Source organism: Entelurus aequoreus, linkage group LG13 (assembly GCF_033978785.1).
Source record: "Entelurus aequoreus isolate RoL-2023_Sb linkage group LG13, RoL_Eaeq_v1.1, whole genome shotgun sequence".
Classification (NCBI taxonomy): domain Eukaryota; kingdom Metazoa; phylum Chordata; class Actinopteri; order Syngnathiformes; family Syngnathidae; genus Entelurus; species Entelurus aequoreus.
In genome coordinates this window covers 27,840,201-27,857,156 of record NC_084743.1, presented here as the reverse complement: position 1 = coordinate 27,857,156, position 16,956 = coordinate 27,840,201, and the positions used below count along the sequence as shown (strand labels likewise).

Here is a 16,956-nt window from a genome sequence, read left to right as displayed (position 1 = left end):
CCCTGACTGGAAGGATAGAAGGAAGATCAACAATACTACCAAACTCTGGATATCTAACTACACGGTTAATGCCTTCCAGCTTGGCGAAGCTTAGCAATGCTGTTGCTAACGACGCCATTGAAGCTAACTTAGCTACGGAACCTCGACAGAGCTATGCTAAAAACATCAGCTCTGCACCTACGCCAGCTCTCATCTGCTCATCACGACCTGTGTTCACCTGCGTTCCAGCGATCGACGGTGCGACGAAGAACTTCACCCGATCACCGATGCGGTCGGCGGCCCGGAGACGGAGGAAGTCAAGGTGAGGTCGGCGGCTAGCGCGTCTGGTATCCATCTCAAAGTCCTCCTGGTTGTGTTGCTGTAGTCCGCCACTAATACACCGATCCCACCTACAACTTTCTTCTTTGCAGTCTCCATTGTTCATTAAACAAATTGCAAAAGATTCACCAACACAGATGTCCAGAATACTGTGGAATTTTGAGATGAAAACAGAGCTTTTGTATTGGGTTCAATGGGCTCCGAATACTTCCGCTTCAACCGTTGACGTCACGCGCTAACGTCATCATATCGAAACGTTTTCAGCCGGAAGTTTGCCGGGAAATTTAAAATTGCACTTTATAAGTTAACCCGGCCGTATTGGCATGTGTTGCAATGTTAAGATTTCATCATTGATATATAAACTATCAGACTGCGTGGTCGGTAATAGTGGGTTTCAGTAGGCCTTTAAGTTCAAACTATACATTACCTTGTTTTAGAAATGGCAACAGCGAAGGATGCATGTGCACAACATAGAGTGAGGGAAGGATCTCGCGCAAAGCTTTTCGGGTAAAACTTTACCATATATGGAGATATCCGTTGACATCACCTGTAGGAAAAACGTCACAAATGGCTCGTTTGGAGAAAATATGAAGGGAGGCAAGATTGTTTTACAAATATCAATGCCATGCTAACAAGGTTACATTTCACATTTTCGGGACTTATGCAGATCATAAATACGCAAAAACAGGTACCAATAGGTAATAAAAGTTTGTTTTGCATAATAGGTCTCCTTTGAAGGGGAACTGCAATTTTGCCTATCATTCACAATCATTATGAAAGATATGACGACAGACGTTTTCTGTTTTTTTTTTTGCAATCAAAAGTCTGCTTACAATTGAGCCTATGGGAGCCGCGCAATTTCGCCTACAAATCCCTTAAGAAACATCCAAACACCTCCTTTGAGGTTTTATATACATAATGTAAGTATATACGTTAGGTCAGGAAAAAACACAAGAGGCTATATCATCCCTACAAGCCTGTTTCGCAGGTTCCCGGTATTGAGCGCTGTATAACGGATAAACCACAGAAACCTTGAATGTAATGTAAGTATAAATGTAATGTAGTAATGGGCACATTTATGATAACATCTAATATTTACTGTACGTATTTTCATCATTCATCATTAATTTCTAAATTGCATCACGTTTGCTTTTTATTATTCATCACTAATTATTACTCGCTGCAGATTTTAGGAAAGTCGACAAACATAATAAAACATCACTTACTGCACAAGGTCTGCTGTCATTAGGATGCCGACTGTTAAGATGTTAATATATTCCCATTTAGATTACAAATGTCTCATAAACCTCATGAAGAAACATGTCCTTCTTGCCATTTTCAGGTCTTAAATGGCTGTCAAAGTTTACCAACTTGTCGGAATACCTACTCAGACTTCTTCTGTCCTGATAAAATTGATTATTTATGACCTACTATAAATTTACAGAGAGTAAGGAATCGTAAGAATAGTAGACCACTCGATGTTGTAAACATATGGACACACGGTAGTGATCACGGTGCCAATATAAATAGTTTGTCTGTGTTAGCGCTTATAATAAAAATATCACTAATACTTGGTTAATATCCAAATCACAAAATTTAAATGGAGTATTGTTGGCGGTTTTTGAATGGTTATTTATTGGATTTTATGGGCGAAATAGAGGAGCTCCAATTAGCTCCGCTGTGCGCGGACTTCTAATGGCCATGCAAACCACCAACCGTTTCTTCAGTTCAATGCTTTGCAAAATGAGCAGGTAGGGAGTAGGGCGCTATGGCAGAACAATGTAAACAACACGCAGGGGTTGTGAGAAACGTATTGTTTTGCGAACACATTTACAAAAAACTACAATGTGGCAGTGCGCACGGATATGGAAGCTCTGATGACTACGGACATTCCATGCAAAGTACACTCTGCCTACAATATGCTGGAGTCTGTGAGCACTTGAGCTGGCTTCAAACTAAAGTTTTTCATTGTCGAATCTGATTTTTGAGATTATGGCGTAGTCGACAATCAGGCGAATCTATGGCATAATTTTAAGAGAAATAAACAAATAATATGCAGTAATGTAATACTGACTAGTCACGAGGCGTCAGTAACGTCACATGGATGTGGTCCAACACAGTGAATCAATCTCCGAAAGTTATTTCAAGATAATTATAAAAGGAGTTGAGCTTGTATTTCGATAAATTAAACAAAATAACGATCTGATATGCTACTTTGTCCACCTCAAAAAAAGTCTGAAGGTGGCTGAGGTTCTCGCTCTGACGCTGCGCCAAGAGGACATTAAACTTGACTAAATAAAGGAAGTACATGTCGCAACCAAGTTTTGTTTGACCCTTGTGTAATGTTCATATTGTTGTTACTCAGCCAGCGTTTGTGGGTCTGATGGACAAGTTGCATTTTGTGGCTTTTAATGCTTCACAATCAAACACTTTTATGTTAAAATACTGAACAGATGTTTATTGGGATAAGGTAAACCTCTGTTCAGTATTTTAACATAAAAGTGTTTGATGGACCCGTTGCATTTTGTGGCTTTTAATGCCTCACAATCAAACACTTTTATGTTAAAATACTGAACAGATGTTTACCTTATCCCAATAAACATGTGTTCAGTATTTTAACATACAAATGTTTGATTGTGAGGCATTAAAAGCCACAAAATGCAACTGGTCCATCAGACCCACAAACGCTGGCTGAGTAACAACAATATGAACGTTGCACGGAAAATTCCTCTGCCAGTTTCTGCATCCCACAGGGATTCTTCTTTTGTGTTTCTGCACCTGCGGTTCCCACACAAGGTTGCAACATTGTTTGTCAACACTGTCTGCTCTCATTTTCTCGCACATTTGACCCTCTGATGCTCTGTGTACCTACACTCCGTCCTCCTCCTGTCTAAGCCTGTTGTGTGTGTGTGTGTGTGTGTGTGTGTGTGTGTGTGTGTGTGTGTGTGTGTGTGTGTGTGTGTGTGTGTGTGTGTGTGTGTGTGTGTGTGTGTGTGTGTGTGTGCGTGTGTGCGTGCGTGCGTGTTACACAGAACATCAATTTCCACACTTCTATTAGCCCCGGGTCCAGTGGACCTGGACTTCTTATATGTAATAGAAATGTGTAGGGGGGTGTATGGTGTGTGGTCATTAAATATGTAAACTACTTCCTTAACGTAAATGACCGCCATAACCACAACACCAGGGGGAGCGCCACTAACCACGTTAAACCCAGATTCCGAACTAACAAAGGTCTTAACTCATTCTCTTTCTATGCCACATCAATGTGGAATGCGCTCCCAACAGGTATAAAAGAAAGGGCATCTCGATCCTCCTTCAAAACCGCAATAAAAGTTCACCTCCAGGCAGCTACAACCCTAAACTAACACCCTCCCCGGATTGCTAATAATCAAATGCAGATACTTTTTCTTATGCCTGCTGATCTCTCTCTCTCTCTCTCTCTCTCTCTCTCTCTCTCTCTCTCTCTCTCTCTCTCTCTCTCTCTCTCTCTCTCTCTCTCTCTCTCTCTCTCTCTCTCTCTCTCTCTCTCTCTCTCTCTCTCTATTTCTCTCTCTCTCTATATGTCCACTACTTGCTGTCCATATCCTCCCCCCCCTCCACACCCCTGATTGTAAATAATGTAAATAATTAAATGTGATTATCTTGTGTGATGACTGTATTATGATGATAGTATATATGATAGTATATATCTGTATCATGAATCAATTTAAGTGGACCCCGACTTAAACAAGTTGAAAAACTTATCCGGGTGTTACCATTTAGTGGTCAATTGTACGGAATATGTACTTCACTGTGCAACCTACTAATAAAAGTCTCAATCAATCAATCAAATTCTGATATATGTTCTTCACAGAAAATGAGCCAAAGTCAGTGAGTCTCAGTTTGAAAAATGTATTAATTGTATAATTTTTCTTTTAATAAAAAATGAAAACGGGTCCCACAGACCCAAACACCACACAAGCGGAAGTGGAAGTATCATTACTTTTTCAATAGAAGCAATTGCTACACCTCAAAGGCGAAGTTGTGTCTCCCGGCTCGCTACATGCCAGAGGCACGCGTCTTAGAAACATCTTCCCAACGCTATTGATAAAATATTATCATGTGCAGACAAATATCTCAATATCTATCGTTTACATTTTAAGACAGCCCTCGTGAGCACTTGTGAAAATGATGATTGTTGCAGTTTTAAGGCCATCAGATCCCAGTCTTAAATCAGCTTGGTACAGACGAGGGTGTCATCTGTTTTACACCCGCCTTCAAGTAACCTCTTGTCATGGAAATGCAAAATCCCTGCATCCTGGGCTGGCACACAGTCGAACAAAGATGAGCCAAGCCAGCATATTTACATGAAAAGCGGCTCCAGACGTTCCATAAATTCCTTCTTTTTCAGCCGGCGTTGTAGAGCTCTGAATATGAGTGGGAAAAAAGAAGGAAAAAAAAGCCTACAGCAACTTGTCAACTGTTCCTCCTTGTAATAGCAGAAGCAAATATAGGAGTTGATAGCGCATGTGTATTATTTACATGTCATCAGAGATGCACGTCTGGTAGAACAAACCACATGAAAGCAGTGAGACGTGTTAACAGGGGGCGGAGGTAACAGGAACAAGAAAGTAAAAAAAAAAAATAAACACACACAGGTGTCACTAGCTTCTTTAACAATCTCGCAAACAAGTACAGGAATTTAATGAGATGCACTTTTATGTTCCACTTGAAAAACAATGTTTTGTTAGTCGTGTAATATGATTGGCAAATGACACAACATCATGTTTTTTGCCTCACTGTATTTAGAAACTGCTAGCTGAAAAGGCTGTGGATGAATTGTGTTGGTATTCCCAGCGTCATACTTCATAGTCCTTTACAGCATTTGGTGGAATGGGCCTTGTTGTAATAAAATGTGTTTTCTTAGGCCCAGTTGTTTGAGGGCACAATTTAGTTTCTGGCAATCACATCCATCGTCCCGCATTGATGTCTCATTACCTTTTTTTTTTCTCCAGGAAATGACACTGTTTACTGGACAGACATGGGTCTGAACAGAATTTCCAGGGCCAAGCGCGATCAGACGTGGAGGGAGGACATCATCACTTCTGGCATTAGCAGGGTCGAAGGCATTGCTGTTGACTGGATGGCTGGTCAGTATTATTAATCGAGAATGCCGTAATTCAATTTTAAATACTCCATTTGCATACACTACTTTTAGACCCTGTCTACATTAAGCCGGATAACTCATTAAACGAATAAGTATTTAGCCTAAGCCCCGTTTTGGCTGCACTAAATCATCGTTTAAGATTCCCCTCTTTGGATATTTTTTTTTACACAGGTAATTGCGCCGTCTATTTCTTGAATCTCCGGCTCTTAGCTTTGTATGGACTCATTGATCGTTTACAAACTGAGTTCGGAGAGGAAGTGACACCAGAAAGACCGCGCCTCACACAGGAAAAAACGTCAGAAAGCACACGGCACAGCCAGCTTCATAATAAAGCGGTTTCGTAACTCGGAGCTTAAAGGCCTACTGAAATGAAATTGTTTTATTTAAACGGGGATAGCAGATCCATTCTATGTGTCATACTTGATCATTTCGCGATATTGCCATATTTTTGCTGAAATGATTTAGTAGAAAACATCGACGATTAAGTTCGCAACTTTTGGTCGCTGATAAAAAAAAGCCTTGACTGTACCGGAAGTAGCGTGACGTCGCAGGTTGAAGGGCTCCTCACATTTCCCCATTGTTTACAACAGCAGCGAGAGCGATTCGGACCGAGAAAGCGACGATTACCCCATTAATTTGAGCAAGGATGAAAGATTTGTGGATGAGGAACGTGAGAGTGAAGGACTAGAGTGCAGTGCAGGACGTATCTTTTTTCGCTCTGACCGTAACTTAGGTAAAAGGGCTCATTGGATTCCAGGATTTGTGGATCACGGATTTGTATTTTAAACCACCTCGGATACTATATCCTCTTGAAAATGAGAGTCGAGAACGCGAAATGGACATTCACAGTGACTTTTATCTCCACGACAATACATCGGTGAATCACTTTAGCTACGGAGCTAACGTGATAGCATCGTGCTTAAATGCAGATAGAAACAAAAGAAAAAAGCCCCTGACTGGAAGGATAGACAGAAGATCAACAATACTACTATCAGGAGACACCGAACCAAACACTGGACCTGTAACTACATGGTTAATGCTGGACCTCGTCAGAGCTATGATAAAAACATTAGCGCTCCACCTACGCCAGCCCTCATCTGCTCATCAACACCCGTGCTCACGTGCGTTCCAGCGATCGACGGAGCGACGAAGGACTTCACCCGATCATCGATGCGGTCGGCGGCTAGCGTCGGATAGCGCGTCTGCTATCCAACTCAAAGTCCTCCTGGTTGTGTTGCTGCAGCCAGCCGCTAATACACCGATCCCACCTACAGCTTTCTTCTTTGCAGTCTCCATTGTTCATTAAACAAATTGCAAAAGATTCACCAACACAGATGTCCAGAATACTGTGGATTTTTGCGATGAAAACATAGCTGTTTGTATTGAGATACAATGTGTCCGAATACTTCCGTTTCAACCATTGACGTCACGCGCAAACGTCATCATACATAGACGTTTTCAACCGGAAGTTCCCCGGGAAATTTAAAATGTCACTTTATAAGTTAACCCGGCCGTATTGGCATGTGTTGCAATGTTAAGATTTCATCATTGATATATAAACTATCAGACTGCGTGGTCGGTATTTGTGGGTTTCAGTAGGCCTTTAACCACTGGAAATATGGAGGCAAGTCATCCAGACATGCCCGTGTTTCTCCTTCCGTCTGTACAGACGCTTGTGGAAATCACACATGAATACCTTAAGAGAAAGCGATTGCAGCTATTTCGGAGACAATCTTGGATGTGATGAAAAAAAAGATAGCGTGTGTTTTGTATTACCCCAACAAGGTTGCAACACAGTCAAGGGAAGACTACGGAAAACGGCGAATGCATTTGGACTGACAAAGCAGACTGTATCCGTTATTGTCCGCCATGTATGTCGCGGACTCAACGTCTAGGTCCAGAGTATATAAAGTCACCAAAAATGAATGGAGAATGAAGGTGAAGGCAAAAGAGTGAGGAGTGTCCTGACCAGATATCTAGATCCCTAGATTGATTCATGTAAAATGTTCTTTATCACATTGTTTACTTTCACTTGTCCATTAAAAATGTTATTAATTTATGATGGCTCAGGTGTGATTCACTACAATAGGGCCCCACAGCACACTGGATTCCAGTTAATTGAAATACCACAACACTGGATATTGTTTAGATAAATACAATTTAAGAAATTGCACACAAAGCAACACTGGATGTGACTATGACATGCGCATTTTCCGCGCATGCGTACTAGGTCACGTTGCGCTGGCGGACGGAAGGGGGTGAGGGGGTCTTAAACGACCATTGTGTGTATGTGGACAAGGATAAGGTTAGGTGGGATTTACCCTGTTAGTGTAGAAGGGGCCTTAAGGCTTGGTTGTATGTGAAAGCCAAAGAAAATAATGTTGGAAGTTGTTGTGTACTCTAAGGGTCTGATCCACTAAGATCCAAATAACAAGCGCTAAACAGCATGTGCAAACTATAAAATTGCATGTACTATTTGTAGGCGTTTTGTGGGTCATCGACTAAAACTGTGCGTGCAATTGATACCAAGTGCAAAAGTGGTGCAGAACTCCCTATTTAAATTATGTTTTTGTGTCTACTACTGGTTGTGTCCACAAAAACACTCATTTCACTCCACATTCATGACATCATATGCTCCAACGGTGCTATTTTGTAAATGTGTGCGATGTTATTTATCACATATTAATATTTATACAATATTAATTTGGAAGTAATATTGTAGCAAAACAATTTGAAAATGCTATCTAAATCTGTGTCCGCTTGTGATCCCTGCATCTGTGTTGCGATTTGTGTGTCTGTGTGTCTGTGTTAGGGTTGTATGGTACTAATGAAAAAAATGGTACTATACCGCCTCTGCAAGGTATATATATTTTTTAAATTTTACAGACATTACGGCGCGCCGTTGTCGCGTAGTGACATTGCTGGTAGTACGACACACACGTAAGGAGTACTTACAAGTAGACACAGTGTGGAAACATAAGAGGCAGAATGGACGCATTTTGGCTTAAAAACAAATGATAAATAAGCTATAAACACTGAAGCGCCGCTCAACAGGAGGTGCTTTAAAACATAGCTGGCGGCTAACGTCTATCCGCTGTCGGCAGTGTTTTAGCTACTTCTAAATCACTAATCCTCCCCTCCATGGCAACAAATAAAGCATGTTTCTTACAAGTATCATCCCTGCAGGATGAGGAATAGCTAAGCATGCTTTACTACACACCGTAGGAGGATACAATTGCTAACCGCAAACAGCAACTTTGCACTCCTCTATGTAAACAAATGCATACATCCACTGTAATGATACCAAGTATTGTGATTTAGGGCTATATAAATAAACATTGATTGATTGATTGACATTGAAGTACAAGAGCCGTATCTAGTTGATTCTACAATGGTATTACATCGATATTATTTTTCATCACAAAATATTTTGACTTTTTTTTTTTTTTTTATGAAGTCAGGAAATATGTCACCGGACACAGTAGAACTTTAATTATGACCAATGTATGATCGTGTGAATACTTTTTTTTTAATTGATAACAAAATGTGTAGTATCACCGAAAACCAATGTAAAGTATCCAAACAACAAAGGAATGAGTGCTTATTACATTTGACCAGAAGTGTAGATAGAACATGTTGAAACAGAAAGTAAGCAGATATTAACAATAAATAAACAAGTAGATTAATAATACATTTTCTACCGCTTGTCCCTCATAGATTTGACAAAATAATAGAATGGTAAATGACACAATATGATACTTTTTAAGTCAGCAGCCATATTAAGAGCCTTTGTTTGCCTACTTACTACTAAAAGAGAAGTTGTCTAGAACGTTCACCATCTTTTTTAATGACAAAATTATTCTTTGATTGCAATAAGAAACACGTTTAATGTATCATAAGATTTTCTGTGAGGTGGCGACTTGTCGAGGGTGTACCCCGCCTTCCGCCCAAATGCAGCTAAGATAGGCTCCAGCACCCCCCGCGACCCCGAAAGGGACAAACGGTATAAACTGGATGGATGGATGGATTAAAGCCAAAAATAAATATTTTTTAAATAATTTTAAACAGCCCTAGTCAGTCATCTAGCAGCTATACAATTATAAAATGGTATTGCTGAATAAATGCTAAATGTATTCTTATTTATCCACCCATCCATCCATATTCTTCCGCTTATCCGAGGTCGGGTCGCGGGTGCAGCAGCCGAAGCAGGGAAGCCAATACTTTCCTCTCCCCAGCCACTTCGTCCAGCTCTTCTCAGGGGATCCCGAGGCGTTCCCAGGCCAGCCGGGAGACATAGTCTACCCAACATGTCCTGGGTCTTCTCCGTGGCCTCCTACCGGTGGGATGTGCCCTAAACACCTCCCTAGGGAGGTGTTCGGGTGGCATCCTGACCAGACGCCCGAATCACCTCATCTGGCTCCTCTCGATGTGGAGGAGCAGCAGCTTTACTCTGAGCTCCTCCCGGATGACAGAGCTTCTCACCCGGCGGAGGCCGCTTGTACCCGTGATCTTGTCCTTTCGGTCATAACCCAAAGCTCATGACCATAGGTGAGGATGGGAACGTAGATTGACCGGGAAATTGAGAGCTTTGCCTTCCGGCTCAGCTCCTTCTTCACCACAATGGATCGATACAGCGTCTGCATTACTGAAGACGATCACGATCCACTCTTCCCTCACTCGTGAACAAGACTCCGAGGTACTTGAACTCCTCCACTAGGGGCAAGATCTCCTCCCCAACCCGCAGATGGTTACTCCACCCTTTTCCGGGCGAGACCAATGGACTCGGACTTGGAGGTGCTGATTCCTATTTATGACAGTCCAAATATGTTGACACACACACGAAGGACGTAGGAGTCTCTGTCCATCGTCTGTCATTGCAGCACGGTCGCCTCCTTTTCCCCCAGCCATTTGTGCGTAACTGTGCCAGTTTGCACGCACATTTCAAATGTGCTAAATACAGATGCAAATCAGCAGCCACAGAACGATTTTAGCCTTCCGATAAACAACATATATTCTGCATAAACTAGAATTTCCCTTTCTATTTTGCTCATTAAAGAGACTCAATCCTCTGCGCATGAGCCTAGTAGATCAGCTCTGCGTGCGTTATTGCACATGTTTTATTACACGCAAACCTTTAGTAGATCATGTTGTCACACACTGACCACAGATTTTTTTTTTTTTTTCAGGGAACCTTTACTGGACAGACCATGGTTTTAATCTTATAGAAATATCTCGTCTGAATGGTACTTACCGCTCGGTGGTCATATCTGAAGGACTTGATCAGCCCAGAGGTGTTGCTGTGCATCCACAAAAAGGGTACGTATTCATTTTGGTGCTTGTGTTTGTGCCAGCTTATCTCTATAGTATGGGAGCAAATCACTGCTGCCGACATTAATAGTGGTGCAATGGTATATTGTATCGTTGTTATGGTAACCATGGTATCCTGAAGCTGTATTTTTTAAATGTTATTATAATTTACTTTTTTGATTGTTTTATTCGAGAAATCAATGTACACTGATATACTTTACAAAGCATCCCTGGTGGGCAATTCAAATTGTGCCAATTTGAGCCATATGTCCCCCTGCGAATGACAATGCTCCAGAAGCAAACCAGCACCGCTATAGCAACCAGCATCAATTGCAGTTTTCACACACAGCATGGTGCAAAGGTTAGGGGCATTTTTTTTTTATTTTTTTTTTCAAACAGATACATTACAATGACTCAGTCAGTTTATACGGATCACTTTTGTAATTGTGCACTTGAAAAGAAAACAAAATCTCCACATGAGCCAAGTATTTCTTTTTAAAGGGTCAAATTAGTGTTTTTTTTTAACGTACTTAGTTTCATTGCCATTCAACATGTACTTAACAGTGCTATTCAAGCACTAGCCTTTGTGTTTGACTGCTTTGTAGAACTATGTACATGGTACTGACACAGTTTACAGTAGTAAATAAAACGTTTACTTAACTACTTACAATAAATGATAAAGTTATATCTTATTCTAAAAGTGACTGCAGCAACCATTGTTTATACAGCATATATTTTCAAAGGACAATACCATAGAAATTGAATTTGGTTATACTTTAGAGTAGTCAGTGAGCAGCTTGTATAACAGTAACGATTTACTATCAGCTGGAAATGACGACTTTAAATGTGGCCGTTATTGTCTAATTAGTTGGAAACACAAATTAACAACGAGACAATTGTCTTTACTGCAGTCAAGCATGGGTGTGGATTGTGTGTGTCACACACAATATTGACATGTTGGACATTCAGCTATTTGGAAAATAATGCGTGTGCAGTTATTTCCGGAAGGACAGTAAATATATACTGTTCCAAGCTGCATACTGAGTACTCTGTGGCATATGTGCTGTTTTTTATTGTGCCTCTAAAGTTATGATAAACTGTTGTTGAAACGGGACGGGTGAAAGTCACATTTGAATTGCAACTCATCCCAATTGTAAATCAATTTAGAATTTTAATAAACCAATAAAAAAAACAAAAAACTTTTCAAAATCTGAATCGAATTGTCACCCCAGGAATCGGAACCAGATCGAATCGTTAAGTGCCCAAAGATCCACATCCGTAGTGGACTCACTTGAACACACCGCCCATCTACTGTATGATAAACAATTGGATGATGACCACATCAGATACCTTGTGAATAGACAAAATACATGTCTTTGTTACCTTGCTTTCCAGGTATCTCTTCTGGACTGAGTGGGGCCAGATCCCATGTATCGGCCGCTCTCGTTTGGATGGTTCAGACCAAGTCACCTTGGTCAACTCAGGCATTATGTGGCCCAATGGGATTTCTATTGACTACGAGGTAAAGTGCATTGGTCCTACTTTTATGTACTGTAAACTAGGGTATTAGTATAGAACCGCGATACTATTTAATCATTTTTGGTACTATATGGCCTCTGAAACGTACCGGTCCCGGTCAATACTACTATGATTATGTCGATATTTTTTGGCATCACAACATCTTATTTTGTTTTGTTTAAATATATATTATGTTTATACACTCAGGAAATATGTCCCTGGACACATGAGGACTTTGAATATGACCAATGTATGATCCTGTAATGACTTAGTATTGGATTGATACCCAAATTTGTGGTATCATCCAAAACTAATGTAAAGTATCAAACAACAGAATAATAAGTGATTATTACATTTTAACAGAAGTGTAGACAGAACATGTTTATAGAGAAAGTAAGCAGATATTAACAGTAAATGAACAATTAGATTAATAAGTAATTTTCTACCACTTTTCCTTAATAATGTTGACAAAACAATATAATGATAAATGATACAATGTGTTACTGCATACGTCAGCAGAATAATTAGGAGCCTTTGTTTGTTTACTTACTACTAAAAGACAAGTTGTCTAGTATGTTCACTATTTTATTTAAGGACTTAAAGGCCTACTGAAATGATTTTTTTTTATTTAAACGGGGACAGCAGATCCATTCTATGTGTCATACTTGATCATTTTGCGATATTGCCATATTTTTGCTGAAAGGATTTAGTAGAGAACATCGACGATAAAGTTCGCAACTTTTGGTCGCTGATAAAAAAAAGCCTTGCCTGTACCGGAAGTAGCGTGACGTCACAGGTTGAAGGGCTCCTCACATTTCCCCATTGTTTACACCAGCAGCGAGAGCGATTCGGACCGAGAAAGTGACGATTACCCCATTAATTTGAGCCAGGATGAAATATTTGTGGATGAGGAACATGAGAGTGAAGGACTAGAGTGCAGTGCAGGACGCATCTTTTTTCGCTCTGACCGTAACTTAGGTACAAGCTGGCTCATTGGATTCCACACTCTCTCCTTTTTCTATTGTGGATCACGGATTTGTATTTTAAACCACCTCGGATACTATATCCTCTTGAAAATGAGAGTCGAGAACGCGAAATGGACATTCACAGTGACTTTTATCTCCACGACAATACATCTGCGAAACACTTTAGCTACGGAGCTAACGTGATAGCATCGGGCTTAACTGCAGATAGAAATAAAAGAAATAAACCCCTGACTGGAAGGATAGACAGAAAATCAACAATATTATTAAACCATGGACCTGTAACCACACGGTTAATGCTTTCCAGCCTGGCGAAGCTTAACAATGCTGTTGCTAACAACGCCATTGAAGCTAACTTAGCAACGGGACCTCACAGAGCTATGCTAAAAACATTAGCTATCCACCTACGCCAGCCAGCCCTCATCTGCTCATCAACACCCGTGCTCACCTGCGTTCCAGCGATCGACGGAGCGACAAAGGACTTCACCAATTCATCATTGCGGTCGGCGGCTAGCGTCGGATAGCGCGTCTGCTATCCAAGTCAAAGTCCTCCTGGTTGTGTTGCTGCAGCCAGCCGCTAATACACCGATCCCACCTACAGCTCTCTTCTTTGCAGTCTTCATTGTTCATTAAACAAATTGCAAAAGATTCACCAACACAGATGTCCAGAATACTGTGGAATTTTGCGATGAAAACCGAGCTTTTTGTATTGGATACAATGTGTCCGAATACTTCCGTTTCAACGATTGACGTCACGCGCATACGTCATCATACATAGACGTTTTCAACCGGAAGTTTCGCGGGAAATTTAAAATTGCACTTTATAAGTTAACCCGGCCGTATTGGCATGTGTTGCAATGTTAAGATTTCATCATTGATATATAAACTATCAGACTGCGTGGTCGGTAGTAGTGGGTTTCAGTAGGCCTTTAACTGCAATAAGAAACATATGTTTGATGTACCCTAAGATTTTTTGTTAAAATAAAACAAATAATAATTAATAATAATAAGTTTTTTGTGGTCCTTTTTATTTAGAAAAGTATCGAAAATTACCGAAATAATTTTAGTACCGGTACCAAAATATTGGTATCGTTACAACACTACTGTATACTGTATTAGCAGTCTTGCTGTACCTATATCGCATCTTATTCTACCATAGAAATGTCCGCAGCAATGTTGTGTAATATTCATTTTAAAATTGCCTCTCAGGAAAACACGTTATACTGGTGTGACACCCGCACGGATAAGATTGAGAGGATCAACCTTGAGACAGGTGAGAGCCGAGAGATAGTATTGTCTTCGGCCAATGTGGACCTGTTCTCGGTGGCTGTGTTTGGGCCTTACATCTACTGGTCTGACAGGTAATTTACTCTTCTCTATTTTACTACAAAGCTTGCACTACACCTGCTTCATATTGACCATTGATATTAAAGTATGAAATAGCAATCTCACCTGTTATCAGGGAAGACATGTCCAGTTCTGATAAATATTTCTGCTCTGGCCGCATTGTGGCTTATCTGGTTCGATGGCGGTCATGGTTTACAAGCATGCAGTATATTCCCACTGTTATTACGTCAAAGCCATATCCATAGCTGCATCCTCAAAGGACACTGACTTGTCTTTATTTAGTTGTCCTTAAGGGGTATTTGTGTCAGACTTGGTAAAATTGATTTTGGGAATTTACATACTTGTCAAATCCAGCTGCTGCACAAGTTGAATCTGTAGCAGCAGCTGACTACCACAGGGGTAAGGCGTTAGATTTATTGTGCTCGTGTCCATCATTATTCATATTTTATGTTCAAATGTTGTGGTTGCTGTATTGAATTTTATTTTGGTGTTACGATCACTCTAGCTACAGTGGGCCAAATAACTTTGTGATCCCCTGCTGACTGTGCAAGCTTTATCCCCTTACAAAGACATGAACCGTCCACATGTGTGGTAGTTTTAAAAAAAAAAACGGTAACGTAATTACAACAACAATAACATTAATTTTAAAAAAAACGCTGAAAAGCAACATTACCGTAAATTCCGGACTACAGTACATACTTGCCAACCATCCCGATTTTTCCGGGAGACTCCCGAATTTCAGTGCACCTCCCGAAAATCTCCCGGGGCAACCATTCTCCCGAATTTCTCCCGATTTCCACCCGGACAACAAAAATGGGGGCGTTCCTTAAAGGCACTGCCTTTAGTGTCCTCTCTCACCTGAAAAGGAGACTATTATATATGTCTCCGTTATCCATAGGTTTATCTATAACCCATAAAGTAGGCAGGCACAGAGCTATTTCTCAGTGTGTGTTTATTCCAGCCGGCACGTTAATACACTGACACACAACATCCGGATTCCCATCATGCATTGCTTCAAAACTACGGCAAGTAGTAATGTCCAAAAACATAACAGAGACAAAGCAGAAGAACGAAGAAGAGACATGGCGACGACGAGTAAGAAGAAGAAGTACGCTTGCGAGTTCCAAAATGATTGGAAAAAATAATTTCAGTTCATCTAGGTTCATCCCTGCAAATTTACACAGAACGTCAATGTCCACACTTCTATTGGCCCCGGGTCTAGTGGACCCGGACATCTTATATGTAATAGAAATGTGTAGGGGTGGTGTATGGTGTGTGGTCATTAAATATGTATTCTGATATATGTTCTTCACAGAAAATGAGCCAAAGTCAGTGAGTCTCAGTTTGAAAAATTAATTAATTGTATCATTTTTCTTTTAATAAAAAAAGAAAACGGGTCCCACAGACCTGAACACCACACAAGGGTGTGGTGTTCGGAAACACATTTTTGTTTCATCTGACCACAGAACTTTCCTCCAGAAGGTCTTATCTTTGTCCATGTGATGTCAGATGAAACAAAAATGTAGCTGTTTGGCCACAATACCCAGCAATATGTTTGGAGGAGAAAAGGTGAGGCCTTTAATCCCAGGAACACCATTCCTACAATCAGGCACGGTGGTGGTAGTATTATGCTCTGGGCCTGTTTTGCTGCCAATGGAACTCACATCCCACACTTCTCTTTTGTAAAGTAAATTTGTACAGCCGATATGGGCATCTACATGAACAATATGATTTGCCTGAGAATCTGGACAGGACAAAAAAATAAAAACAATTCAGCCAGAAGCTTGAGGATGGCTACCAAAAGCGCCTTATTGCAGTGAAACTTGTCAAGGGACATGTAACCAAATATCAACATTGCTGTATGTATACTTTTGACCCAGCAGATTTGGTCACATTTTCAGTAGACTCATAATAAATTCATAAAAGAACCAAACTTCATGAATGTTTTTTGTGACAAACAAGTACACTACCGTTCAAAAGTTTGGGGTCACATTGAAATGTCCTTATTTTTCATGATGATAACTTTAAACTAACTTTAACTTTAAAGAAATACACTCTTTACATTGCTAATGTGGTAAATGACTATTCTAGCTGCAAATGTCTGGTTTTTGGTGCAATATCTACATAGGTGTATAGAGGCCCATTTCCAGCAACTATCACTCCAGTGTTCTAATGGTACAATGTGTTTGCTCATTGGCTCAGAAGGCTAATTGATGATTAGAAAACCCTTGTGCAATCATGTTCACACATCTGAAAACAGTTTAGCTCGTTACAGAAGCTACAAAACTGACCTTCCTTTGAGCAGATTGAGTTTCTGGAGCATCACATTTGTGGGGT

The 16,956-nt window shown here is 40.5% G+C and overlaps 1 protein-coding gene across 1 annotated transcript in view; it reads left to right on the top strand.

Moving 5' to 3' along the window:
* The window catches only part of LOC133663276 (low-density lipoprotein receptor-related protein 1B-like), an 872,326-nt gene that overhangs the window by 586,052 nt on the left and 269,318 nt on the right, over window positions 1-16,956 (top strand). Inside the window, 4 exon segments of the mRNA XM_062067630.1 lie at window positions 5,313-5,447; window positions 10,651-10,780; window positions 12,167-12,293; window positions 14,482-14,633. Of these exon segments, the coding sequence (XP_061923614.1) occupies window positions 5,313-5,447; window positions 10,651-10,780; window positions 12,167-12,293; window positions 14,482-14,633 (544 nt within the window).